The sequence below is a fragment of the Galendromus occidentalis genome, unplaced genomic scaffold (genome assembly GCF_000255335.2).
Source record: "Galendromus occidentalis unplaced genomic scaffold, Mocc_1.1 scf7180000077121, whole genome shotgun sequence".
Taxonomy (NCBI): Eukaryota; Metazoa; Arthropoda; class Arachnida; order Mesostigmata; family Phytoseiidae; genus Galendromus; species Galendromus occidentalis.
The window spans coordinates 297,860-324,789 of NW_003805109.1; the positions used below are offsets into that span (position 1 = coordinate 297,860).

Sequence of the window (26,930 nt, forward strand, 5' to 3'; positions counted from 1 at the left end):
CATCATCGCAACACCGGGTCGGGGGCTGGGAGACTCGCGAACCTTGGATCTGATCCTACTTTGTGCTCAACACTACGACTATGAGGTGAGATTCTGTCTCGATGTTCTCTCAAGGTTCGCGGATGATTCCAGTAATCTAACGCTGTGATCTCACGCAGGTCGCGGAGATAACATTCAACTTCTGGAATAAATTCTCAACGCGAATATACGACGAAAACAATCGGCAACTTCAAGAGTTCTTCAAGCCCTACATATTAGTGCTCATTCAGTCGCTCTGCCAACACTGTCAGCTGGATGCCGATAAAGAGGGACTGCCCGACAAGGAAGACGATTTCGTGGAATTCAGAGAACGGTGAGTTTCCTCCGACCTTCTTCCCATCATCTGCTGACTAAGCCGTGTCATTCCCGCGCTTTCAACTCATGTCATCCTCTTCATCGCCTCGGGAGCGCTCATAACGACGCTCGTCGTCCTTAAATCATTTCGATCTGTCTTGCAGTTGTAGTGAATTAGTGAAAGATGTGATTTTCATAATCGGGAGTCATGATTGTTTCGAGAAATTGAAGAATCGTCTCAACGAAGTCGAGGTTCAGGTAGAGTGTCATCCAGTCTTTCGGTGCCTATAGATCCGATGGAAAACCGAGTGAGGAGCAAAATGGCTTCACCGCTAGTGCCCCTCGTTCGAATTCCATCGACGAGTAGATGTTCATGTGATGTCTAAAATGTCATGTGATGATCCTAAATCCAGAACTGTTGGAACGTAACCGAAGCTACGATGTTTGTGATGTGCTCCATCGCCCGGAACCTGAACCCATGCGATAATGAATTGGTACCGCCCGTTGTTGAAGCTATCTTGGGGATGTTGGGAGTGAATTGCCACGTCATTGTCCGCCACACAGCGATCAGGTGAAGTTCTTAGTTCAAGCTCTCAGTTTCGAGCCCCCTCCCTCCCCGAAATCTCTTCCGGCCCATAGGGCTCCATGTTGAGGCTCATCATCATCGGTTATTGACCCCTACCGAGACGATAGCCCTGCCTCCCCCCTCCCGAAAAAAATCCTGAGCCTGTTGGATACTCCCATTCGAAGTCCATGCATACATGTCTAAAAACACGTTTCCGATCCGCCTCGCAGGCTCCTGGGGGAACTAGCCGAATGGCTCTCGAAGCATCCCCAGTATGTCCTCGCCGTCTTCAATGGCATCCTCCATGCGCTCCAAACCCCCTTGGCGCCGGTCGCCGCCGTCACTCTGGAGAAGGTTCGTGAGGCTCCTTGCCCCTGACTCCGCAGGTGTGAGGTGCTTACCATCGAATAGAACTCTGAACTTTGAGTTTTTTCTCCTTCAACTTTTCCTGTAATTCCTCAGCTGTGCAGCTTCTGCAGTGAACATCTCAAATCCCATCGGAAAATCTTGATGGATATCGTTATTTCAATGGATCACAATTCACTGACATGCCAAGACGCGACTGTGCAGCTGTTCCAGGGCGTGACGAATATACTCGGGGAGAATCAGGATTACCCACGGTAAAATCAATCGTCAGGGCTCACACATCATGATGCAGTGGACTTTTCCCGGGACGGCCTCTCGAACTTCATTCCCCCTGGGAATTCCTTACACTGATTTCGTCTGTATTCTTAAAGGTTGCAGGAGCTCGTCGATGCACAACTAGAGCCTATAAATGAGATGCTCCGCAATCCGAACCATCAGGTTAGCTCCCGATTCCTGGCGAAATGTTCGAATTTCTGGTCGATATGCGCTACCCTTGCTTCGCGACTATGGTCTCACGACTGGGAGAGTTCATGCCTCAGCAGACTATGCGGTAATCGTGGACGATGGGTCGACCGCAACCGATTCAAGCTTCTGGCTTTTCAGATTATTGGCCGCAATCCCAAATCAGATCCGTCGGTCTGGGCGGATAGACTGACCGTTATTTTCCAGCAATTATTCCGGAGTAAACATCGATCGGGATCTGGTTAGTTTGTCGGAAGCGCCACCTGTGGTGGGGGTTGCCCATCGATTCATGATGCTCTCCGGTCATTCCTTGACCTTGAATTCCGGGAATTTACTTTCTGTTTCCGCAGCATTGCTCCCGATGGCACAGAAATCGTGGATAACCCTCGATGGACTTATGCAACGATGGAGTGATAATAGCAAAATCATGGAGAAAACTTGCCGAACGATAAGGTGGGCAGGAGTTTTCCGGGACGGAACGGAAGTGCTGGTGTTTTCAATTCTATTTGGTCGCAGCTCACCGGAGTATCTCCCCCTCAGGTACATGGTCAGATGGCTGTCAACGGACGCATCACCGCTCCTTGAGCCACTGGCCAATCGGCTCATATCGACCTATAATGCACATCCGCATTCGTGTTTTTTATACCTCAACAGTATTCTGGTGCGTGGATTCTCTCCGGCTGTCGCTCTGAGGATTGTTCGCCAGCCTTGTCACTCTGCGTGATAGTCGTAATTTGGACTGAGGTTTCACAACTTTTTTCAATCATTGCAACTAGGTCGACGAGTTTGGCACACAAAAGGATTGCGTTCCGGGCCTCATTTCTCTCGTTAATGCATTTGCGGAACCCACTTTCGCCATTCTCAACTCACCTGAGGCCTTGGAACAGAACCCTGACACCGTCGAAGACTTCTTCAGGTAAGTCGACTGATATCCCAGGAATACCGGTCTGGAATTCTGATGAAGCTCGAATTCATTCTCCGGAGCGTTCCGCATCTGAGCCGTATGTTCTCGGATGTGAGTCTCTGCAGTTCATCAACTCTGACGCTCACAGAGAGTCCCCATTGCTCACGATTTCGAATATTACAGATTGTGCAGTCGCTGCGTTCAAAGAGCTCCCCTCGAGTTCATGACATCGCCTGCTTTCCGGGGTATTTTGGCATGCGCGATGGCTTGTGCGTCGCTGGCGCATCGTGAAGCGAACACAGTCGTCATGAGGTTAGTTCTTGACCCTTCCGTGGTTTCCAAGAGCGGCGAGAGGTCCTGGATAGGCTCCGATTAATTCTCAAAACAACCGCAGATTTCTCACGGAATTCATAACTTCCGCCGACGATGCGCCACCGGATATCAAGGTCATCCGAGCTCAAGTTCTGACAAGCATTTTAGCGGAGGTAAAGACAGCTGCGCGACGCTGACTCCCTGAATGGGATTATCAAAACCATCGGATTCAATGTAGCCCTATTGGGATATGAGTTATCGCGACATCCATTTCAGATGGGTCCCGCGATTGTCCACAGCCTCCTTCACGCAATTGTGACGAAATTGCCAACATTTCTATGCTCCGACGTCGGTGAAGTTCTCTTCGAACTCCGGCAGCACACGGTCAGGTGAGCCTACTTCACGCTACCTCTTCTCTGGAATTGGGCGGGCTTTCTCAGAAGGGTATTTTTCGCATGGAAATCCTCGCTCAGAATTCCGCGGCTTCCAGATCCGACTTCGATACATGGTTGAAAAACGCAGCAACTTCTCTCCCGATGGTCGGAGCGGCGGGCACGGTCACGGTGACTCCCAATCAACTCGGCAGTTTCCTCCACGATATGGCGAACGGCCAAGAACCGAAACATTTCCGATCCGCGCTCAGAGATCTGGCCCGTCTGTATATCTGAACAACGCATATAGCAACGAATCCCGGCGACGGGGAAAATTGTGTACATATGACTTTTTGTTACTACTGTTGAAAATCTACGAGTCTCCCACATCGCTTTTCGATTGTGCGACTTCTCTGGTAATTTTTTCCGAGTGCACAATCCCGATAGCTCGTACAGTAGAGTCAGAAACCTGGCTCTTCTGTTCTCTGTGAGGACCTTACATTAAAGAGCGTCGGACGGACAGCCAAGCTGTGAGCGGCTCTTGAGGAGAATAAAAACTGATCAACGTATTTGACCCCACCTAATCGAGCAGGTACGCCGTGAGCTCCAGTGCCGCCGGCATCCCCGTTTGCTCTTTCCCATCGGCCGGATCAGGGTAGCGTAAGTCTTGGGGGCTCCGAGGAATAAGACTCTCCGATATTCGGATCCGGTCGGTAGCACGAATTGAGCGGGGAAAGTTTCAGCTTAGTGAAGATCGGACTTTATTTTCGATCGCGTCGTCTCGTCACATTGGAGTTTTGCATTCCATGTACAAAATCTCGCAGTTAGTGGAGAGTTAAGCTTCTCGAGGGAGAAGTATCCGAACACACGAGTAGTTCTCCCCTGCTTCTTCCGGCTTTCGGCATTGTCTTGATGCGCTGTCTCGAATATCAAACGCTCCCAACGAGTCTGCCCCGACCTCAGAATTGATTGCTGCCATCTACGAGTCGATCGAGCTGAGATTTGATGCCGCGAAATGTCGGTCGATCTTCAGGGAACCTGGGGATGTTGGAACCAGCCGTCAGATCCGAAATATTTTTTTGGAACGATGGAAATCTCAAATTCTCGAAAGTCGGAGAGGAACCTACTTCTCCCAACACGCTTTCATGATGCTGTACACATTCCTCGGACACACTCGTGGTCTCTCTAGTCTTTGGCCTCTCTGCACATGATCGACAACTTCAGCGTTCCCGGCGCGCCCGTAGGGAATTTTCCCACAAGTGTAAACCTGTAATTCAGATTTTTTCCCAATCATGACTGGTCTGGAGAGCATTGTGACCCATGCGACAGCCTGCTGAAAAATGGCAGCACTCACCTCCCACATGAGTACACCGTACGCCCAGACATCCGACTTCGATGAGAATCTGGTATACCCGAGAACTTCGGGAGGAGCCCATTTAATGGGGAATTTGGTTCCGCCAGACGACGTGTACTCATCGTCGATAACGTATCTGGCGAAGAACTGCAGCTTGAGCGATCGGTTCACGAAGCGAGGAATCGCCCGTCAGACCATTCTCCGAAAAGCTCACTCGACTCACCTGGCCAAGCCGAAATCGGCAACCTTGACGACATTCCTTTCACCAACGAGGCAGTTTCGAGCGGCTAAGTCACGATGGATGTAGTTGTGCATCTCCAGGTAAGCCATGCCAGAACACACCTGGGGTGAGACACATGGGGTGAGCGAAATTCTGCGATTTTCGAGCATGTCTTCTTTATCCCTCCGTCCTGAACCTCCGTCATATCCCGCGTGGGGAACTCTCCACGAGCTCGAATGGGAAGCCTCACCTGCTTGCACATATCCAGAAGTGTTTGGGTTTGACCCAGCAATCGTTGTTCGTGTTTCCTCAGGTAGTTAAGCAAAGATCCGTTCTTCATGTATTCGGTCACTATCAAGATTGGCCGCTGCTTGGAACAAACCCCGAAAAGCTGCACGAGATTCGGGTGTTGAAGTTTCCTGCGAAAGTTCCAGGTCGAGAAACTCGTTGCGAGCCAAGGACACGATGCCATTTCGATGTAGAATTCGCTCATACTGATGAGTTCTATTCAATGGAATGCCGCGCGGTGGAGCCATTGACTTATATTCTATCGTTGAAGATGCACCAAAAGAACAACTCCGCGGAGAAGGCCATGACTCTGCTCCCGAACTAGTCGGCGAGAATCATTGGATTTCATCGAGCTTTCGACGGCGCAGAAACGAATACAAAGCGAACGAGAAAAAAAATGATAATATGTGGGAGGACAAGAGATGGGCGATCCAGCGCTTTCCTCCGACTTTGGTTACGGCTACGTTGATACTTACGTCATGACCTTTGCTTCTTCAATGAAATCGTCTTCGCTCATGGTTCCCTCTTTCATCATTTTCACGGCAACGTCTTTAGTTTGCCTCCAGCGGCCGCGGCGGACGACACCGAACTGACCAGAACCCATTTCCTCGAGTAAACTCAGTTCCAATGGGTCGATTTCCCATTTGTCTACAATGAATCAGAAAACACATTGGATGAGCTCCCTGGGTCTCGATCTATGGTACTGCGAGCGACGAGTTCGTAACGAGGGTTTCAATCATAGCCTACCTGAGCTCATGCCGATATTGGGTTGAATTTTGTGAATGCTCGAGGGAGCCATCTTCAGTCGAGTCGCCAAACCGCCCGAATCGTGTTTGTGGTAGTACACCAGCTCTTCGAGCGACTGGAATCGGTGCCTTTCACTGAGGTAAAGCTCACCTTGACTAGCGGTTTTGACGTGGTAGTGCTTCACCTGAGGTCCCGGGCTGGGGTTGGAAGGAAAAAATAAATCTTTGAAATCTCCGACGTATGCATGCGGTCTCCTATTCATCTCTATAGTTCAATGAGGCAAACTCACATCTTAGTGAAGAGCGATAGAGTGTACATTCCATTGGTCGAGGAGTTCCGGATCACAAAACAACCCTCTCTGTTTTCTTGCCGCAGAATAGACTCCGCCTTCTGACGCGACATACTTCCGGCGTACCAGTCGAAACTCCAAAGTCCAGTCGAACCTTTCTCTTGGACATAGTTCGATGGTATGTAGCCCAATTCTCCCTTAGGGTTACGGACCTGCAAGTCACGAAAACCTCACCATCGGATCGGAGTTGACGGCTCTGCTCCGCTCTCCTCGAATGAATCGGGCTCAGGGAGCCCTTGGCTCGCCTCATAGAGCTCACTGGGCTCACCTGCCACCAATGGTCGCCTGAATCGTCGACAACCTCGTACTCCCCGTCTTTCTTGAGCGATAGATCACCGTCTTCTTGAGCTTCGAAATCGTACATGGCGACGACAATTCTGTGGCCAGATGTTTTTTTCGCTGAATCTAACGCGGGACTATCAGAGCTCCTGGTGAAGTTATTTCGATTGTTGCGCATTTTCTCAAGCGTAGAGACTTCGTCCAAGTTGGAGAGCTTTCTGTCGTCGACATTTGACCTCGATAGCTATAAAATATACGTTAGGCGAGGAAAGACAATAAACGCGCCGTCGCCGACCCATACATGTCTCAAGCATTCATGCGTTGGTGACGCCCCTGAGCATCGCGTGATGCCGAAATTCCAAATAGGCTGACGAATAAATATACCCTTTTCCTAAACGACGGCTGATCGCTATTTTGTGGCAGTGAAATGTCCAGCGACGAGTTACTGTCGCTATTCCTGAAGAGTCCCATCGACTGGACCGGATGGATCGACTTCGAAGCAGCCGGTCTGAAGGTGTGAGAACAAAAGTTTCGCCGTGAACTGGCTGAAGGATTTCGAAGAACGCTTGTTCGGATTTTTTCTGCGCAGAATTGACTTTGGTCATGCGTCCCATGCTCAATACGTACTCGATGCTTTTCAATGACGCTGTCAACGGCTTTGTCACCCAAGTGGGTTGGCACCCGCAACTGAGTTTGGAGGAGTCTCCACAGCAAGACCATTTGGAACCGGTCCACAACTTCGAATGGTACTTGTCAACGAGGCATTGATTATCCGTGCAAACTGGAACAAGTGAATCTGTTGCAAAAACAGAAACGACGGCATGGAGACTACCCCACCCGCGTCACATTGTTTTCTCGGCTCGGGAGAAACGCTTATTCAGAAACTCACGTTTCCTTAAGGCACACAACCACTCGTCACGTTGCTCGGCCGATGAAGCCACGATGTAGAGAATGTGTTCCGTGTCGAAACCAATCTGCAAGTTATTTGCATGGGATGAAATTACAAGAAGATCATCCGACAATATCCGCGAAACTTCACAACAGCCCGCAGGGCGTTGCGTAGCCTCGTCACCGCGCCGCGATTCCATTTTTCAGGAATTCCGGACTGTCAGAATCTTTGAAAACACAAACCTGAAACACGTTTTTCTTGTCGAGAGCTTCATCGTTCACATATTCGATTAAGCTAATTGACGTCAGAACGATTCGACCTTTTTCACGGCCTCGTTTCTGCAACGAAACAATTACAAGCATGTTTCCCTCGGCGCCAAAAGCGCTCTTTTTTAACATCGACGAAGATAGCTTCACTGCATCGATAGCCGACGGAACGAGTTAAAAGAGGAAATTGCGTTCCGTGCTCACGTCGATTCCATCGGAAGTGGGTCTGTGCGATATCGATTGTCGAATCTGAGCACTGGCTGATAATACACGAGCAAAAGCCGAAATTACCTCGAGCGATCCTTCGTAGTAGGAGAGAAATGACTTAGTCAGGACGAACCATCGAGCTTTATAATTCACAGGTCCCAATCGCTTGCGATTCACGGACCGTTTGATCATCAAAGCCTGCTTGATGATATCCTGGTTTTCCGAATCTTCCGAGTGGCTGTCTTTGAGCGAGAAACAGCAGCTGGTTGGGTAAAGAAAAATGGGCGGACTGAGTTTCACTTCTGGATGATCCACTTCTCAGCTTAATTATTAACTTGACCACTATCCCATGATACATGGGAGCGGATTGAATCGCGAAGATTTGGGCTAGCCCCGCCAAACAAGGTGGGAAATAGCCGAGTCAAGTCCCAGCATGCCCAGAGAAGATCCCGGAGAGGATGGTCTCATTCACGCTTTCCGATCTGAGAGCACGATTTCACATGTAGCATACAAAGTCTCACTCACTCAGACAAGGGAGGATATCGAGTTTTTCTCTCAAAAATACGAAGTCTGCGGCACAGGTTAAATAAGTCCAAGATTTATCGATACGACTTTCGCTCCAAGGTCATCACGCAAAGTACCGTATCTACATTCAGCTCACCTCGACGGCCACATGAGAGGATTACACCACAGCCCAACATCGGAACAGGACATGTTGAACTGTAATGCCTAGTCAGTGAGTGCCCACCACTCTAATTCCTGCAAAAGACGACGAGGCATGACTTCTGCATCCCACGGACATGAGATATATCCGCCCGCGCCGTATCGTGGATCATTGAATTTTATACGGGGAAGGGGCGTTACATCGATTCCGACAAGATCCATTATTATTTGGATGTGTTTTCCGCATGGATTTCTGAGGAATCATTGTTATAGTTCGATCGCGAAAAAAGTCGTGAACTCGGACAGAATACCAGAATGCATTCACCTTTATCCCGACCCCAATTGTAAAGAAAACATCCAAGTTTTTCCATCCTTGCGATTCGGGCAGGAACTACTCGGACGAACTACTCGATTTCGTAACGCAGCATCACAAGATTTCAGTAACGACTGGCAGTCCGAGCCCGCAACCGATTACAAACAGGATTCAGTAGAAGGCAATTTGAGACGGGACCAAATTTTGAGCCACACGGCACCACGAAATTAAGATTAGATCTTCGTGAAGGGGAAGCCTTCAATTCAGAGGCGTATCCTGACTCGTCCCATCATGTGCCTTCATCTATTTCTATCGAGTCAGCTCGAGCTGAAAATCGAGTTGATCGAAACCCTGTCCGGGGAAAGTCCCGAGGACTTACACCATAAGCAGCTTCTGAGTTTCCAGGCTGTTCGTCTACTCACCGTTCGCTCGTCTGTCCTCCCGTCAAGTATCCATCACTCTCATCCATTCACCCATCAATCGATCAAAGGGTCCGAGCCCGTCGACGATAGCGACAACCAGGCGATGGCCAGGCTATTGTGTGCATCCAACTCGGGGAACCCCAGCCTTCGGTGTCATAGAGAGTGGGCATGCGATACCGTGCAGACCGAAGTCAGCACCGTAGACAAGATGCCGTCTCCCCAGCCGGACTCAGACACTGGTCGGTGGATTCGTCGCTCCAAATGACGAGCGAGACGGGCACTAGAGAGCACACAAATCCTAGAACTCTCCCACCTTCTTCGAGCAACACAGCCACCACCACCACCGCATTCACAACACCCAGGATTCCGGAGTTATGGCGAAACAGTCTTCCACCGTTGACGCCAGGGGGCATTGGTGTCTGTGCGAGCTGAAGAATCAAGATTTCTGCCTTGAGCGCCATCTAGCCTCTGATCGTCGCCCCAAACTGCGGAACTTCTTCCCGTCGACGACAACAAGAGCAGGAGCACCAACGGTGCCGGCGCTTTCTTGTGATCCGACAAAAATAGCATTCCCTTCTGATCGCGAGCCGCGTCTACGAACCAATGTCAGCGCGCATTCACATTTCAGAAGCATTTTCTTTCTGGCCGGCGAAGTTCGATTCGGTGCTGAAGGAGTGCGACATCGGTGCAGATCCATAGGTCACTTCCCAACAGCAATACCATGGATTCGGCGCCTCTCAAGGATTTCCCCGCAGTCAACGGAGCGGCAGACTTCCCCAAGAAGCAGATGTTAGGCGGGCTCCTGCTTCCGACATTTCCTCCCAGGGCAGATCATCGCATATCATGAGATATTGACCGATGATGAAATGCTCCAAGGACGCGTAAGCGTCTGTGCGAAGGAATAGACCAGGAATAAGTGAACGACATAATCCGTAAAATAAATTAACGACACGTAGAGGCGGTTGTCGCTCTCCGACACTCATCAGGGGAGATACCCGCGATCTCCCGAACTTTCATGCTCGTCGCCGAGGTTGACGATTAGTTCAGCGAGAGACAAGTCTCACAATTCAGTGCTTGATGGAACAAGCGGAAGCGAGTGAAAGTCAGAGGAAGAATGAGGCGTTTGGTCAGTGAAGGTGACGCGGAATTTATTGATTCGACGACCGACGTTCCCGCGACGGTGTTCATAGCTCGTCGGCAAGCGCTGGCTGCGAGGCCGCTTTCTCACCTGAGTTTCTGGATATTCTGGATGATCGCCCAGCTTCAATGTCGAATTCCAGACCACCGAATTCGCGGGAGCCAACTCAATTCGGGCGAAAGAACGACCGTCGCGTCGGTGGCGCGAATGTTGAGTAGCTTGAGCATGGATGAAATCGACGGATTCAATTCTAGTCTTAGGAGTCAATCTTCAGGCTCGTGATTGGCCTCAGGAGTCTCCGTGAATCGGATTGATCCCTGAGAGCGGCGAAGATCCCGCCGCCAGATTTACCAGTACATTACCGGCCCCCGTCCCCTCAATAGATCTCCGCGAACGAATCTATCTTAGTCGGCAGTCATCGGTCGGCGCACACCGATCTCACTTTAGGTTTAGGCACAGAACGCCTCATGTCGGTTGCTTTGGAGCTCGATTAATGGCCTTATGCCATTGAGGATGAACAGTCAGAGGTTGACAAGTGCCGAACTGGAATACGTGGGCTCAGACGGTCCTCCGAAGCCGTTGTTGACTGCTCCCGGAAACTCCCTGACTGGGCGCTCGGAACCCTTCGTCCCTGTCGGTATCCAGATGACTCCATCATGGGTTGCTCGAACGACCAAGACGTGAGAGGGACTTCCAGCGGTCCGACGCGACGGTCTGAGAGGAGCTCGGGATCGGCACGGGCAATTTCCTGTCGTCGTACTCACCTATTCCTATGGGCTGAACTCTTTTCGCGTACGATGAGGACCTTGATTTCATGTCCTGGGGATCGCCGGAGCTGACTCCGTGTGGAAGTTTGCAGAGCTCGAAAACGGCATCTCGGAGCCCGGAAACTGCAGGCCGGGTCTCTTTTCCGAGAACGCTGGCTTCCGGCTCCCAACCAAGCGGCGACCCTAGCAGCTTGGATCCTCCCCAGTGGCTTCCTCGGGGGTCATCGTGATGGCTCCCTAAACTTCCCGGATTACCCCTGCGCGGTGTCGGTCCTACCGGAAGAGGGAGAGAGGGGCTGTTTCCCCAGGCACAGACAAGCCCTGTGATGCGACGCGGCTCTTGTCCTCGACCCAGCTCATGTCAGATCCTTGCCAGGCCGCCGAAATCGCCACCGACTCAGGAACGCTATTGCCGCGCAGAGATCTCACACAGTCGAGCTCCGGGCGCAAGGAAAATCTGTACAATGTGTGCGACCTCACTCCATCTTCAGAGTTCTGTTCCGACAACAGGAAGCCTCTCGTGGTAGCTCCAGCAGCGCGACTTGGAGTTTTGTGAGTTAGAAGTTCCCGGGCTTTCAGTCAGATAGATCGAAGAAAGGATCGGTCCATAGCCCCAACTCCGAGAAAATAAATTCTTGCAAATAAATTATTGATGTACTCCGAGAAAACCGCAGTTTTCGTGATGAACTAGGAGTCGTTCTCGGGGGAAAAAGATGCGTTCCAATGAGATCTCCCAAAGGCTGCAGAGTTTTTCAGAGTCAATCCAGTCCCGACCAAAAAACGTGAAGGTACAATACGCGACACAACCCGCGAAGTCTTCGGACGATAGACGAAGAGACAGTGAGTCGACCAGACGCTATGAGGGAGTCCTCACTGAGGATGACGGTGGGGGTCGTACGGATTCAAAGCGAAAACAGGTCGGCAGCGGACGAGAAGCGGGAATCGCTTGCTCATCCAAATATTTATTTCTATAAAGTGTATTTCTTTTTCATATAGTACAGGATGATCATAACATTACCTATAGGTTGCACTAGGCTCGCTCCTCCCTCTTCCCGTTCATGTAATTTAGAGTGTCGCGGGTTCCGGCCGAACGACTTCGAGTTCAGCCCCCAGGGAGGAGGAATAGACTAAGTCGTTGGCGGATGGAGCTCCTTCTTCATCGTTCCGTCTCCCCCGTCAGCTCCGGTCAATCAGTGAAAATCAATAGAATCTCTTCCTAGCGTTCTCCTGATGCTTCTTGTAGTAGTAGAAGCCTCCGAGTCCAGCGCAAACAAGGAACAGCATCGAGAAGAGCATCACGAAAAAGAATTTCGTTCCGCTCATTCCAGGCGACGGATCGTCGACATGATCTGAGGGAGAGAGGAAACGGCTTCAATCATGAGGAGCCTCACGAGACCACGGACGCATTACGCAAATCGAGACAAACCTCTGTGGGGAGCGAAATGGTCAGCTTGGGGTGTGATGAATTCTCTTCGTTCGACTTCCGCGTATTCGTTGCCATCGAGTTCAAAGACCTGGGGTGGAATGTTTGCGTTTTTATTCTCCAAACGTACTTCCCGAGTGGCCGACTCGTCTGGGAAGGGAGCTGACGGCGGCACGGAGCCGGAGAATGCCGTGTACGCACCTTGATGCTCGTGATATCGTGGTTGTCGGATAATTCGCCGGTGGCGGCCGAAATTCCGAAGTGGTATTTAGTGGGGAGACGGACTCCCGACACTCGGAAGCATTCCTTCCACTCTTTCTTCCCTGAAATTTCGCATTAACACTCGGGTGAATTTCGATTTAATTGCCCCATCACGGAGCAGTCCCCCTCCGCGCGGATAGATCCGCGTGCCATCCCTAATTGCCTCACCCAAAATATCCGTAGATACGACCAGCGTATCTTGTTCGTATCGGATTGAGATAGATGTCTCCGGCTCGCTGTTGCGGAATTTCGCTTCGCAACCGGCAAGCTCTGTATGTGTGCCATCTCTAAAAGGAGAAAGTGGCTTTGAGTTGCGGACAGTCACCACGTCAAATGTTTCCCACCGGCAGCTATCTTGACGAGAACGAACCTGTCGTGATCATAGCTGAGAGATCCGTTGTTAACCATAGCGGAAATGTACGGATGAGCGTGATTGTGATGCCCATTCTGATTGGCATAAGTATCCAGGAAAACGGCTAGACCCTGGAAGTGATCTTTGGATCCAAAAACAGGACCCGGCTGGAGTGGGTCTTTCGTGTACCTAGAATTGATTAGATCGATGTTAATATCTTCAATCGAGTCCAGCTCAATGATAGGATCCACAGATAGTTCGACTCACCAAATGGCCATCCCATCACCGAACAGATCCTTGCCGTGACCGTGTACCTTGAAATTGATTTGTACTTCCCAATTGTACATGTGTACAGGCACCTGGAAATTCAAGTCCAATTTTGAGGGCTTTTATTTCGGAATAGTTCGAGAACATTGCTATGTCGTGATCAGCGATACGAGTTTCAGGCTTTTTCCGGGGATGCATCTGTTGACCTAGTTCATCGACTATCCTAGTTCATTCCGTATCCCAGGGTTAATGATCGGAGGGACTGATATCGGAACAGACCTTATTCCAAATCGATCCTTGTTGAGACTGAACGTCCGCTGTTAATCTTATGTAATTCGAAGAAACCTGAAAAAAAAATTGGAATCACTTTGGTCTGATGGTCCAATCGATCTCGGACAGGCGGCCTTCCTGACAATTGAACGGAGGAAGGAGCGCTCCTAGTCTCGACATCATAGGGTTGCTCCCAAGAGATTGAGGAAGCGATCCGAAGACTCCGTTCAGTCTAGCAGGGGGAACGATGCGGTTACTCGAGGGAGACCCGAAATAAGGAGCGGTCTTCTTCTGGCCTGCCGCCAACAAGTCACTCATCACGGTGATCTCGTCCATCCCCTTGCACCAATGGGATGCAGGACCCCCGAATTCGCAATCTTGTCGGCTCGATTAATGATATTTCGCCGAAGAGGAGCTCAACTCTTGACAGGGTCGATGATATTCGAGTCTCTCGTTTAGATTGAGTGAGGCGCTGTGATTTGCCGGAAGAGTATGACGACAGATCGCATGTAACCGCAGCTGAGCTTTGCGAGCCCCGGATCGTGAGATGCGTGAGGTCCCTGAGAGATGACGAATCGAAGACGAATATCCGGAGATTATTTCACAGAAATCCAAAGATACTCACCATGGTGCTGCCGGTGAAATCCCAGTTCGGAATGCTCATTCCCGACCCTTGATAAGGCTTGACTAACGAGTGCTCTTTCTTTACAAACTGTCTGTTACCATATTCATCAGCCCGAGAACCGGACCACGGCGATATGGCTATTAGGACCGAAAGTACGGTTGACGACAGGGAATACTTCAGTCTCATTTCTGAGTAGTGATGTGGCAGTCCGAAAGCTGACCGTTTACACGACGAGCGTTATCTGCGGGATTTCACTTCCGACGGAAAAAGGAAAATCCGAGGGCGATGGAACACCCTGCTCAACGTCACTGTACTGTGACACCCGCTACCGGCAAGGAATGGTGCGCGGCGCCGCGCAAATTACGAAAGCAACAGTTCGTCGGACCTCAATCGTAGCCGTCTCGTTCACTGAGGCAAGTGTTGGAGCGATCGAGAATCAAACCGGCGGTCGTAAGGTACTCGTGTAATAAGCAGCTGTGGCACTGGTGCACGGTAAAACTGGAGACACCGTATCCCCCGTATTGTCGCGTCGCGTGAGTGACAACAAAATGATTATTATCTGAACTCGGTTCAGTCAGTGGGCGTCGCCATCTTGCTGAGCTGGAAGCCCGCCAAATCGGCCGTTCCTTCCACAAATATTTTCTTCCCGTCCTGATTCCTCGATTCGTATGATGTCTGCCTCTTGCTAGTCCTGGAGAAATCGAACAGCACCGACAATGATGATCAGCAATCAATAAATGGAGTCCGGTGGAGGAGCTCGAGTTCAAAAATTGATGCAATCATCAGGGCTGGAGGCTCAGATGACCCTCTCCCCCAGCAGACGAGTTCCGCAGAGAGAGATAGACACTCAGTCAGCCATCGCCGCTCCCGGACCTGGATGCTACGGAAGGCGCGAAAGCTCGAATGCCACTGGGTACTAAGCATATCGCTCAAATCCGCCTCATCCGTCATCCGCCCCCAAATACATAAAGCGAGAAAATCCGGAGCGAAGGGGAACAGTGGATAGATTGATATCGGGCGACCGCAGGAGTCGGGAATTGTCCTTTTTCGGTTCGTGAGCGTCGGGGAATTCTCCTTTCCTTGGGGGTTCTCTTCATGCTCGATTCCAACGGTCGAAACCGCGCCTATCCCACTGGATGAAGACTTGCCCCTAAATCATGGGAGACATTCGAGTGCAAAGGCTCACGAGTGGGAGTCGCTCTTCCTCGGTATCCTTCTTTTTGCAGGTGCCCTCGCGGTCCATGATTTGCAGGTCTTGAATCGCTAAGGTGCCCGCGCACAAGGGGAACTCTTGGACAAGTACGACGGTGATGTCTGGAGATTTTCATACCTCTAGCTGCCCTCTGAGCCTCATTATCCACTTGTTGAGAAGCGAGCCTTATCGGGTCCCGATAGTGGGCATTAGATCGCGTCCACCCCAGCCGACAGTTCCGCTCCGCACTATGGACTCTTCGACCTATAATGAGGAGGAGAAGAGAGCGAGATCGGGAGATGGATCAATCCTTCGGTCTTCAGAAATTATCCGACTTCTTGCATGGCAGCAGCAGCACAGTTTTTTCGGCACTACTCGACGGCGATTCTTTTCCGTGAGAGGGAGACGGACTGCCGCGGCTCAATCCTCTAGGTGGGCTTCGTGGCATTTGCATGCATGAAGTCGCCGACCGCACCTGCTCACGCGGCGAAGCTTCGAGCGCAGAGACCGGAAGGCCCGGGCCGTGCCACGCCAGTGCGTATGGGCGATTTCGACGGCGCGATGCGAGCTGCGGTGCAAGTCGAATTTCCTGGCGCGCGCATCTACCGATGCTTGCGCTCAAAGCCTAGTGAAGCGCACCAGCTCGGCGGCTGCCGGTCTTGCTCGTGAAATCACGCGCCCTGCACGAGAGCGAGCGAGTTTCGTCGCATACCGTGCTCCCTCATTGCGATCCGGACGGGTCGATCCTGTTCCCGAGCATCATACTCAAGATGCTTTGGCGGTCGAACCTCGAATACGTACGGTCGCCGCTTTCTTCTGCATTATTGTCTGTTTATATCTCTTTCGCCCGGCGAGACTTGTGCTTCATTCCCAAATTCATTTCCTAGTTCCAAGCTCCCGCCGATCACATTCGGAATCAATGGCCACATCGTATCGGGGCTACTCGCCTTCCTCTTTATGGAGCGCAACTGCACACGAACGACGCCGTCGAGAGTGACAGCGGGTTTCTCAAAGGAAATTTCGGGAGTGTCCTCACACGTATGGGATTCGATGTGTGCGAATCTCTCGCTTACCCGTCTCTCTTCGGATCATTACCATCCGGCTGAAGTGGAGGTGAGGCTTGAACGGGCCTCACTTCCACTCTTGATGTGCGCAAACGCCCAGGACGTTGCCGTTGATCTCGCTATCGGTTAGCGGGGCGTTTGGAACATCCGATCGGCACTAAGTCGTCTACTTCGAGCCCTTAAGCAGAAGCTCTGCTTCTTGTGGACCGAGCTCGACGCTTGAAGAGTTTTCCCGAGTGGATTCGTCGAGAAAGTTGAGAGCAGCCTCGGGCATGCGAAGTTCCCCGCCTCACATTTTCACCTGCAACGACCCTATCATCAACAGCAACTCTCGCTGTGATATTCCAGGTGCTGGTCCCTGTCATCTGGAGTCGAGTCGACTGAGGACAGAGAGTGGAATCGATGGATAGCTGGCGGGAGTGACATCTACCTGACAGAGCTGACGCGGCCATCACCTCCCTCCAAGCCTACAGCGCGCCCCGGGCTACATGAGCTGCGTGCTTGTTTCCGCCTCCCGCGTGCAGTTGCGTGCGTCCATCCGGTGAAACTCGTAAGTCCCTCATGGTTCCTACCTCCCACGGGATGATGACCGAAATGATTCGACCCGCTGTATCAGAAGCTACGGGTCACATTCCAGATCAACTCCTTTCGTACAGATCCTTTGCAAGCAAATAAATAACGGGTCTCTGACGATGATTTCCCTTAAACCTGGGTGAGCATCCTCTCGAGGATTGCGGGAGATCCAGGTAGAATTTGAGTTCTCCCATTGATATCCAATCGGCTACCCCATAGTTCCCTGGTGTTCATTGTCTTCTTGGACGACCGATGGGAGGCCGAGTGTTGTAAGCGATCCGCTTGGCTCACTCTCCCTGATCTGGTCGGACTTTTTCGACTGTTGACATATCGTTTCTGATTCGAAGCTGGCGCCCTCAGTCTCTGGAGTTTGTGAATTGTCCGAGTTCCAGTAGGTACTCATATTGACCTATCAGCGTACTTCTGGCTCCTGGTTCCCTCAGCGATCCCCTGTGGTCCCCGTGGGATGTCCCTGGGATCTCCGAAGGATACCCCATGCTCTTGGGCGAATGCTGGTATAGAATCCTTGGGCCGCGGCCGACCTAAATTTTGTACCTCCGGACCCAATATTGCGAAGATGGTCTCTTCATGGACATCACGATATCCACCGACATCAGCGAGGGCCATCATCGGCAAAGAAGTCTCGGTTGTCGAATGCGAAAGAGAGAGGAGCGGCAATTCAAGCGGATGGGACCCTTTAGAATACACGAGAATTCAGTACCGTTCACCTCAATCCCGTTTGATGGACTCCTCTGCGACTGACTGAGGTGTCGGAAAAAAATCTCAGGGGCGCTCTGATTCCTCTCCAAGTATGAGCAAAGATCACGGACACCATTGGCTTCGCTCTCCCGTCAACAACAGATTCCACTTTCGCAGAGTTTCATCCCGCGTTCTTTTCGCACGCGCTCCCTGATTGTGTATTATACGTTTGTTCGTGCGGCATCCTCACCCCGCGCAAAGGCTCACAGAAAGTACGCCACACAGTCATATGATTGTACGGGTCGAGCCCCAGATCCAGCCGCCTCCACCTGCACCGCCGTCGTCGTTTGTCCGTCTGCGTTCGCTGTGTTGGTGGTGTGTGTTTGTGCTGCTGACTGACTGACTGACTAGCTGGCTGGGTGGCTGGCTCTGTGTCTGATTCGTGTGGAGCGGTGTTCGCTTCATATCGCTGCCGCTGTTTGTGGCCGATTTTCGTGTTCAGCAGGAAACAAACATTCTGTGGTAGAAAAACGAGTTGTACCTCCTCTGATCACGAGTTTATGATAATCTACAGCGATAGCTCAGAAACCGCCGGATGAAACACCGTACGGAAGGACGGGACCGCAACACCAGCGGCAGTAACGATTCCGGGTAGTCTCGGTTAGGCCGTTACCACTGACCGTTAATTGGCCAATATCGAGACGATCCGTTGTTGGGCTGAACAACTCGACGCCACTGCAGAATGATACTCGGCTGCAAAGATCAGCTTTCGTGATTCCCCCGCTTGCCGTGCATCCTGTCGGTTAGGTTCTCTTGATTGACTCCTCGGAGTCGACAACGGTCGCACCTGAAGTCCCGTAGAACGACGGAAACATGACGAAGAACTGAAGACTATCGACAACTCGGAATAACTCGTCATCTTGTGAGCGGCTGCTAGTTTCGCCTTCGGCAGGAAATCTTCCTTTTCACAAGTGGGCGAAGCGACCGGTATCGGACTCGGCGTTGGCTTGGTCGAGTGCAGAGACGTTCTCTACAACGAGGTGTCCAGAGCGACTCGCTGTCCACGGACTACCGAGCAGGAAACTGTACGGAGCCAGTCGTGCTCCTAAACGTGAGGGAGCGTCCTTATCGCTAAGATGGCACCAAATCGTGAAATGAACGGGCTGAGCCTGTCGGAACTGTGCTGCCTATTCTGTTGTCCTCCCTTGCCCGGAAGAATCGCATCGAAACTGGCTTTTCTGCCCCCGGAAGCCACCTACTCCTTCGTGCCGGACGAAACTGGCTCGAAATACACGCTCGAGTTGACAGAGAGAGCTGAATGGCAGTACTCTCTCCGAGAACTCGAAACCACCGAAGTGTTCTATACGAGGTAAATTCTCAAGACATGCATTGTGAAGTCCTTCCGAGAGCTGATCGGGATTATTTCCATGCAGGATTCTTATCGTCTCGGGGCTCAACAGAGTCCCGGAGTCCCCATTCGAAATCGTTTCCGTATCGTCTCCTCGCCGAGATATGATAGCTCATACGCGACGAGGATATGAAAGACCAGGCATGCTGGCTGACTTACGAAGCCGAGGGGATCCGGACTGAATAACCCGAGTCTGGTAGCGGCTGAAACCCTTTTGGGCTCTCGAAAAAGACCTACAATACCATACTGAAACGACAGCTCTTGAACGACTCTATTTTCCAGGACATCCAGAGGGAATCGGATGGCTTGCATGCACGTTCGATGCTCGCCGAACGCACGTTTCACGATACTTTTCTCGCACGGGAACGCTATCGACCTCGGGCAGATGTCCTCATTCTACCTGGGCTTAGGAACAAGGTTAGTTGGATCAAGAACATTCAATGGATGACAATTTCGCGACCTTTATCCCTGGCATCATCGGAATCTCGCCTCCGTAATCGAATCGATTCTCGATGACTTCACGCCTTCTTCTCAGAATCAACTGTAACATCTTCTCATATGACTATTCCGGCTACGGCGTCTCGACTGGGAAACCGTCGGAGAAGAATCTTTACGCCGACATCGACGCCGCGTGGCAAGCTCTTCGAACGAGGCATGTTCTTTCAGAGAGGGCAGCAATTGCACAACTGACTTGACGATTCATCCGCTCTGAAAACCATTGATTCGGAGCTCGTGGATTGGCCTGATCGTTGCGTGGAGTACAAACTCAAATATATTTACCCTTCGCAGGTATGGCATATCTCCCGAGAACATAATTCTGTACGGACAGTCGATAGGAACTGTACCTACGGTGGATCTCGCAAGTCGTTATGAGGTGAGTTTCCTTCCGCGTAGGGAAAAATGAGCGTGGCTTCATTCTCGAACATGAAATCACGTGTGATGTAATCTGCTCATCGTTCACGTGGGAAAAATGGAATTCCAGGTCGGAGCTGTTGTCCTGCATTCCCCGTTGATGTCAGGAATGCGAGTGGCTTTTCCTCAGACGAAACGGACGTGGTTCTTCGATGCATTCCCATCAATAGATAAAATCCCAAAGATATCGTCTCCGGTTCTCGTCATACACGGCACGGAAGACGAGGTCATAGACTTTAGCCATGGACTCGCCATTTACGAACAGTGTCCACGTCCCGTGGAACCTCTATGGGTAAGTGTTCCATTCGACGGAGCGACGGTCTGTTTCTCTCGACCGACGGGGGGAAGTTTCAGTAGATTTATCGATCAATTGCCTTTCAGGTCGAGGGAGCCGGTCACAACGACGTTGAACTCTACTCTCAGTACCTGGATCGTTTGAAACGTTTCATAACCGTGGAATTGACAACTTAGGCCCATAGCTGACTGGTGTCTGATCGGAATGATCCTCTCAATGTTCAGCCGTGGAGCGTTTGTGCAATCACCACAGCGTAAACGAACAAACTTAAGATGAACCGACAAATAATAGCTCTAATTGACAGCAGGTGGAGGAAACGCAGCATCGAACGCTGCGCCACTGGATTTCCTGTGAAAACTCAATGATCAGCCACAATTGATCCAGACGTGAGGTCGATTATATGCGAGAGCATTGAATGCGACTTGGTGATTGAGCGAATTCTATCCATCTCCCTCTGAGAACCTTTGGCTAGATTGGCTCCGTCTGATCTAGAGGTGAGCGGTTCGGGAGGATACAGAAGCGAATGGTGGTCACAGATGGCGGCGAAAACAACAACAGCAACTTTATTCACAATACATGCATGTCGATATTATTGCAAGGAGGAGGTTGAGAGATTCGAATGGTGTAGAGAGGGAAGTATCCATTATCTTCTCGTATGGGGCGCGATGTTGGTTCTCTGAGCTATATTTATGTGTAAATAACGATTGTGGAACACTGCAAATGGGTACGCCGAAGTATATCATTTCCAATGCTCGCTGAACAGTTCCATCGGATTACTCTGCGGATGATCAAACGATCGATGAGCGGTGTTCTGGCTCGGTACCTTGATACCTAGGTTTCAAAGATGTGTACAAAGTTCGGTTTCTTCTCGATCTGCCGGTCTCTCTCCGTTTGAGCACGTAGAGCGGAGACAGAAAATACGTAAAGTAGTTAATTGCCCAGTGGCAGCGACTAAGCGTGCGGATTTTCCGTGAAATTCCTTCCGGCCGTCGTTTCGCCGCAAGTCATCGTCGGAAGAAGGGAACCATTGTCTCCGTTTGCGGATCGTATTGCGGTCGGAGCAAGTGGAAAAATCAATGTGGATGGTCCACTCCAGCTGGATGCTCGATCGAGAAAACTTCCCTAGGTTGTCGCACGAACACTCCTCGTTCCTCTTCGAGTAAGCTCACGAAACGGCATAAGTGATTCCGAATCAATTGTCAATAAAAATTTCCTATTAAATTGCGTACTCTGAATCACGCATCCGAATCCATATCATTGTCATGCACTGTCCCTTGTGCCTCTCTCGATCCCTTCGCTAGTGGGTCCGGAGGTTAGTGGGTCCGGAGGTCAGCGCGCGGCCTCGCTACGGACGTCCTTTCGGCCAAGACCTGAGTCATGTACCCCGGCTTTGGCCCGGATAGAACGAGGATTTATCACAAAGTAAGCGGCCCCTGGATTCCGGAAGGCGACCTTGTGCGCGATGCGGCCACGAGGCCGTCTCTATCGTTTTGCACTTGAATTCCAGATCCCTCGCACGGATGGGCTTTTCTAGGTCGACGGAACACGCGGGAAGTCCGCTTCTTGCGCGTCTCCTCGGGAAAAATGATCGCGAACAAGCAGCAACCTTCGACTTCCGCTCGATAGACTGAGCTTTCCTAGAGAAATTCCGGCATGTATTCTCTGGCATTCCTGAATTGTGGATAGGGTGGGCCGTTCGTACCTCAATTACTCTTCATGCGGTCGGCGAAGAACATTTGCTGTCTGTCTGTCAAGAATGGGCCGCGTAGCCCTAAGTTTTGGGGAGCTGTCGCTTACGAGAGGTTGGCTCGTGGGCACATCATTCCACAAAATTGAACGGAACCACCGGAAGCGTGCTTCAACTCTTTTATTCAACTCCACTGACTCGGAACGCTATTCGGGCGAATCTATCCTCGATCAGGGCCGTCGGTGAAATAATTAACAACAAATGACAGCTACTCGCTACTCGAAATTCTGCGCATCCCTCTGTGATCGATCAGAAAAATCTGTAGAAGCGGCGTCTACCTCATTTCGGGCGATTGTTCCGCGGGGCCGGGGAACGAGCCGGATATTCGAATCGATAGTCGATTCGAAGCCGCGCGCTGCTCATTCGAATATATCTATTGAAGGCGTACATCCCAATATGCAGGATATACATATTTGTACTTGAAGAACAGCTCATCACGATGCAGCCGTCCGGTAGCTCCCGCGCGGCCTAATTCCGCAACGAGCTGGAATTTCCGTTCACAGAAGGACGCTCGAAATCCCTCTTGGTGCATTGTACAACCTGCAATCAAGGTCGATCGATGAGGAAAGATCATGGTCATGGGGCGAAATCCCGACCCGAGCTCGTCGGCGGAATGAGCCCGCTCGTTCGAGACTTCTATCGTTCTGAAGATGGGGCTCAGAAGTCCTCACCAGGTTTGTTTGATATATCAAGCAGAGTCCGGATACGTAAACAGGTTCAACTTCTCCTTCTTTGAAATACTCCTTCAAGGTGTTTGAGAAACGTTTCGAGTACTTCACGAACTCTCGACGTCTGAAAGGACCGTGGAGAGTGCTTCCATTAGCTCGCATGTAAGCCCCAGTCTTACGATTTTCATTGCCATCCGTGACCTCACTAACCTCTGCTCGAGAGCGTGCTTCCTGTGAGGCGCACTCATGGTGATGCCGTTGACGGCATCCAGAAGTTTTTTTATCGCAGACGCGATATCTTTGATAGTATCGAGGAAGCTCGGGCGGTCCCGGATTTGCTCTGGAACGCGCGACAGAACCTGCAAGGGCGACACCTCTCTGTCACGCTTCTCGATTTATTCCTATATGCGGTCGAAAAGCTCCGATGATCTGAACGGTCCCAATCAATTTCCAATCCGACCAGGACACTGTCATATCAATGCAGATCTCCGCTAATATACATACCTTCTTCAGATATATACTCCTCCGATTTAGTTCAAGGTAGATTTCTTCGGATCTATTCACTCTGAGCTCCGGTTCAGAATCCGCCAAGGCACCCTAGCAAGGGAACAGATTAGCGTCGATTTCCGAGGGGAGTCCCCAAGCCTGGATAATTCTCCTATGCTTCGTTCAGACCCACCTGTAGTCTCAGAATTGTTTCCGTGAGATTGATCTGATCTTCACACTGAGTTTTGTGGAGGAGAACCCGTACCTAGAAGCGTTAATCGTCACCTGGGAATGGGAGTCCCCGAGAAGATATGAACATATGTATAACAACATCTGAAGAGAGGCTGCCCACCAGTTCCAAGAGGAATCCGGGCGAGTTTTTCTCCGTTTTCTCCAGGGATGACTGGAGTATCTGAGCTGCTGCGTTTTCCTTACGTTCGAGCTGCAAGAAGGATCGATTCCGTTTCTCACGGACCTGATTCTCAGACAGGGATAGGAAAGCAGCCGGCTTTCTGATGGCTCCAGTGAAAGCGATGGGATCGTTAGACCTCGAACGCCAAATCCGGAAAACATCGTTTGCCCACCTTTTCGAGTATCGGTTTCACCAGGATCGGCATCAGGAGAGCCGCCAGGGGGACGTCTTCATTCATGCTTCGATCAAGTCCACGGATCGAAGGCAGTCACGTCTCCTCACTTCACCGAATGAGAAGAGGGCCAGTACTATCATGAGAGAAAGACCGAGCTTATAGAGACGACGTCGTAGCCGTGCTTATTTGCGCGCTGCTTCCAGACACTGAATTAGAACCTAGTTTTTCGAATCTCCCGTGGCTCTGTCATTTCGACTGGGAGTCTGAGCGATCGAGAGTTGCTTCGTTCGACAATAGTAAGCTGTATCCTTCCTTCGACTGATGGTGTGGTTAGAATACCAGACGTTCGAAAGTCTGACAAGTCTGTTGTTGAGAGCCCACCGAGAGAAGTCTCAGGGTAAAATCGAACAGAAGCCGATTGTTTTGTTGGGAGAGAGTTGGAACAATGATGCTGATGATCTCCGCCGGGAACTCGAGCCAGATCGAGCGACCACTACTATTCAGTAAGCCGAACATTGGGCCGTTTGGCCAGCGCCGCTCAATTCTGGACCCTCAGCCCAGAACAGAGCCTCGAGGTGAACTTCGGTCAGCTTCGAGATAATTCTGGGGCCTCGCTTCCTTTGGTTTCTCAACTTGGCAGTTACATCCCGATAGAATCAGGGACCGTTCCCCCCTCGATCAGAGCTAACAGTCCGAAGATTGTCCATGATTCTCGCAGACTGCGAGGCGATGTAAGGCTAGGGGACAATGGTTCGGACAAGTTCCGAATGATGCATGACGGAGGGAACTCTGATCCCTTGGGGTGGGTAGAACAACGCAACCAGCTTCTTTCTCATTTCCCTTGAAGAAAGAAGCTCCAGCTTCCTCGCTCAGGTATGCAGGCGATCTTGAATGCGCAGATGTGACTGGGGGACAAGTCGCCCAGAAGGAAAAAATCACGAGAAACGTATGATTATTACTCATGCCGTGAGCCGCAGCGCGGCAGGGTACGCCGGTTGTAAGATAAAGTGCGCGATGAGGTGAAAGTTGGGCTATCTCCATTAAAATCTCTCGGCAGAAAACCGAAATGACTCTCCCTGTAGGCGTTCCATCCAAGCAAGCCTGATAATAGAATCGGAAACCTGTCATCATAAGGATCTATCTCACATTGTGGGCGTAAAAGGCGCCAATCGGCCTGCCAAGGAGCGCGCACGACCGGGGAAATCTCAGTGCGGTGGAAACTATCGAAGAAGCTGTACTCTAGCGGGACCTCCGGGATTATCGGAACGGTTTTCTTCGGAAATGATAGTCTTGGAGGTCTATGTGTGACAGAACCGCTCGGGTTATCGAAGCGAGTTCGACCCGTTCGTCGAGAGGTCCCGTACGTTGGTGAGATTCCACCGTTTTCAGGTCTATACTCGGGAAAGGCTTGGAGTGACTACTGTGAGCTTGACGGATGACGGATAGACCTTCGACAGACGGATTCTTCTGCGATTGAGCCGGATATTAAAGTGTTGTGCCCCCTCGAGAACTCCTCTCTCGCAGATAGGGAGCTCGGAAGGAGATTGATGACGGCGGGGGAACGAATAGATGCTATTAACGATGGTACGTTACGACGACTCTGACTAACGTTGGAGGAGAAAGAAAACGCGAGAATGGTCGGAAAGCTCCGAGGCAGTTCCCCTGGATCGGGACGGTAGCGTGCAACGCGGCGTCCGACGATCGCGGTTAGATCGAGAGTTTCCGCTCCTCAGGAGGAACGGAGAAGAGAGGGAGAGGGAGCCGTCACGGAGTGCACCATGGGTATCTATGTATCTAACCGATGATATCGGTGACACTCCCCCTGAACCTGTGTTAAGATAAATCCTGAATTATACATCGGGTTAAACGGCCTCTTCACACCATGACAGTACAGCGCTCTAGTGTAGATCGTCACAGACGAACTGACCGTGCAACGGTCCGGAGGAGCGTCTTCAAGATGGCGCGAAATTAAAAAACGCCGTTAACATGATATAAATAAGTCTATCCGGCACAGAGCAATCGAGCAACCGCGCGAACTTACAGGGCAGGGACATTCGCGGTTGTTTTCTCGCTGGGAACGGTGATGCCTCGTTTTTGTTGTCGCGAAAACAGTCCTCGAGCCATCTGGTGGTGTTGGGCACGGTGTTTTGTCCCGGAAATATCGAACTTAGACGAGGCGGAGCGCGACCGCTTTAGTTTAGTGGTGTGGGCGGCCCTGAGGCCCGAAGAACGGAGGTGGGCGCAGGATGCGTCCCGAAACATCCGGTACGCGAGTGATCCCGCCGCAGCGTTGAGAACGCTCGTGGGTATACTTGAAGCGTTGGGCCAATCGTCGGCGAGCGAAATCACCACCCCTGGGTGGACCAGCTACCCTCAATAGGTGAGAGATAACTGCGATATTTAAAGTAGGGAGAGAGAATTGTCGAACCTCTAGAGGGTACAACAATTGTATGGGTCGTCTGAAAACTTGACCCGATGCTGTTTTGACTAAACAAGACCTCCGACGACCGTCGGTACCCTGCCCGCCGAAAACCTCTTGGACTACGCAGAGCGGCCAGAAAGCACGGGAGGCGTCGGCCGAGTGCAGCAAACATACGTCGCCCGGCTGAATAGGCCGACTGTCCTCATTTTTCCGGTAGTGCGCGGACCTGAGATACTGAAGGTAGTCATTGTGGAATTGCTTCCAGAAGCCGCGCAGAGCTGCTGATTTTTCCAGCGCTCTGAAAACACTATCGCGTTCGCCGACCGCACTGTGTCTGCTACCCGTTTCATGTCCGGTAGAGCCGGCTGAGAGGCGTACCCGTACAACAGGTCCGACGGAGACAGTGCTCGCGGTTCGCTGGGGTCGACTACGACCGCCGAAATAGGTCGATCATTGACCATTTT

At 51.2% G+C, this 26,930-nt stretch overlaps 5 protein-coding genes across 5 annotated transcripts in view; 2 read left to right on the forward strand and 3 right to left on the reverse strand.

Moving 5' to 3' along the window:
- Positions 1-3,610, forward strand: part of LOC100905716 (transportin 3) — a 5,797-nt gene extending 2,187 nt beyond the window's left edge. Inside the window, 15 exon segments of the mRNA XM_029110824.1 lie at positions 1-85; positions 159-352; positions 498-591; positions 747-904; positions 1,129-1,252; positions 1,361-1,518; positions 1,636-1,702; positions 1,868-1,968; positions 1,970-2,179; positions 2,267-2,387; positions 2,503-2,642; positions 2,814-2,942; positions 3,025-3,115; positions 3,219-3,331; positions 3,433-3,610. The exon segment at positions 1-85 is cut by the window's left edge and continues 317 nt beyond it. Of these exon segments, the coding sequence (XP_028966657.1) occupies positions 1-85; positions 159-352; positions 498-591; positions 747-904; positions 1,129-1,252; positions 1,361-1,518; positions 1,636-1,702; positions 1,868-1,968; positions 1,970-2,179; positions 2,267-2,387; positions 2,503-2,642; positions 2,814-2,942; positions 3,025-3,115; positions 3,219-3,331; positions 3,433-3,610 (1,963 nt within the window).
- Positions 3,611-4,049: 439 nt separating this feature from the next.
- On the reverse strand, positions 4,050-9,664 carry Btk (tyrosine-protein kinase Btk29A). The gene is made up of 16 exons (XM_003741105.2): positions 9,311-9,664; positions 8,574-8,671; positions 7,997-8,174; positions 7,682-7,777; positions 7,440-7,524; positions 7,178-7,331; positions 6,935-7,058; positions 6,540-6,794; positions 6,212-6,423; positions 5,923-6,119; positions 5,652-5,823; positions 5,138-5,306; positions 4,891-5,009; positions 4,668-4,803; positions 4,441-4,580; positions 4,050-4,351 (listed from the first exon to the last, which is right to left on the reverse strand). Exons 2-16 carry the CDS (start codon positions 8,624-8,626, stop codon positions 4,273-4,275), a joined length of 2,169 nt encoding a protein of 722 aa, XP_003741153.1. The 5' UTR covers positions 8,627-8,671; positions 9,311-9,664; the 3' UTR covers positions 4,050-4,272.
- Positions 9,665-12,136: 2,472 nt separating this feature from the next.
- On the reverse strand, positions 12,137-14,968 carry LOC100905376 (vesicular integral-membrane protein VIP36). Its single transcript, XM_003741024.2, has 8 exons — positions 14,414-14,968; positions 13,798-13,863; positions 13,519-13,610; positions 13,270-13,440; positions 13,068-13,186; positions 12,840-12,961; positions 12,642-12,729; positions 12,137-12,564 (listed from the first exon to the last, which is right to left on the reverse strand). The coding sequence occupies exons 1-8, from the start codon at positions 14,597-14,599 to the stop codon at positions 12,416-12,418; spliced, it is 993 nt and encodes a 330-aa protein (XP_003741072.1). The 5' UTR covers positions 14,600-14,968; the 3' UTR covers positions 12,137-12,415.
- A 4,108-nt stretch (positions 14,969-19,076) lies between these two features.
- Positions 19,077-21,767, forward strand: LOC100905522 (alpha/beta hydrolase domain-containing protein 17B). Its single transcript, XM_003741025.2, has 6 exons — positions 19,077-19,310; positions 19,632-19,766; positions 19,885-20,001; positions 20,139-20,223; positions 20,332-20,553; positions 20,643-21,767. Exons 1-6 carry the CDS (start codon positions 19,078-19,080, stop codon positions 20,730-20,732), a joined length of 882 nt encoding a protein of 293 aa, XP_003741073.1. The 5' UTR covers position 19,077; the 3' UTR covers positions 20,733-21,767.
- A 643-nt stretch (positions 21,768-22,410) lies between these two features.
- On the reverse strand, positions 22,411-24,107 carry LOC100905667 (programmed cell death protein 10). The gene is made up of 7 exons (XM_029110859.1): positions 24,042-24,107; positions 23,810-23,899; positions 23,651-23,722; positions 23,476-23,568; positions 23,182-23,330; positions 22,975-23,095; positions 22,411-22,843 (listed from the first exon to the last, which is right to left on the reverse strand). The coding sequence occupies exons 1-7, from the start codon at positions 24,105-24,107 to the stop codon at positions 22,772-22,774; spliced, it is 663 nt and encodes a 220-aa protein (XP_028966692.1). The 3' UTR covers positions 22,411-22,771.
- Between the last annotated feature and the right edge of the window lie 2,823 nt (positions 24,108-26,930).

Bases quoted from the DNA above. Each gene is read 5' to 3' on its own strand.
- LOC100905667 (XM_029110859.1), bottom strand. From the start codon at position 24,107: ATGAATGAAGACGTCCCCCTGGCGGCTCTCCTGATGCCGATCCTGGTG. The intron at 23,723-23,809 runs GTGGGCAGCCTC...TAACGCTTCTAG, and splicing joins CCGGATTCCTCTTGGAACTG to GTACGGGTTCTCCTCCACAA. The intron at 23,096-23,181 runs GTTAGTGAGGTC...CGGTCCTTTCAG, and splicing joins AAGCACGCTCTCGAGCAGAG to ACGTCGAGAGTTCGTGAAGT.
- LOC100905522 (XM_003741025.2), top strand. From the start codon at position 19,078: ATGGCACCAAATCGTGAAATGAACGGGCTGAGCCTGTCGGAACTGTGC. The intron at 19,311-19,631 runs GTAAATTCTCAA...TCTATTTTCCAG, and splicing joins ACCGAAGTGTTCTATACGAG to GACATCCAGAGGGAATCGGA. The intron at 20,002-20,138 runs GCATGTTCTTTC...TACCCTTCGCAG, and splicing joins TGGCAAGCTCTTCGAACGAG to GTATGGCATATCTCCCGAGA.
- Btk (XM_003741105.2), bottom strand. From the start codon at position 8,626: ATGTCCTGTTCCGATGTTGGGCTGTGGTGTAATCCTCTCATGTGGCCG. The intron at 5,307-5,651 runs GTAAGTATCAAC...GAACTTTCGCAG, and splicing joins GAAGAAGCAAAGGTCATGAC to GAAACTTCAACACCCGAATC. The intron at 4,804-4,890 runs GTGAGTCGAGTG...GTTCTTCGCCAG, and splicing joins GCCGATTTCGGCTTGGCCAG to ATACGTTATCGACGATGAGT.
- LOC100905376 (XM_003741024.2), bottom strand. From the start codon at position 14,599: ATGAGACTGAAGTATTCCCTGTCGTCAACCGTACTTTCGGTCCTAATA. The intron at 13,611-13,797 runs GTCTGTTCCGAT...TTGAATTTCCAG, and splicing joins AAGGATCGATTTGGAATAAG to GTGCCTGTACACATGTACAA. The intron at 13,441-13,518 runs GTGAGTCGAACT...AATCAATTCTAG, and splicing joins GGTGATGGGATGGCCATTTG to GTACACGAAAGACCCACTCC.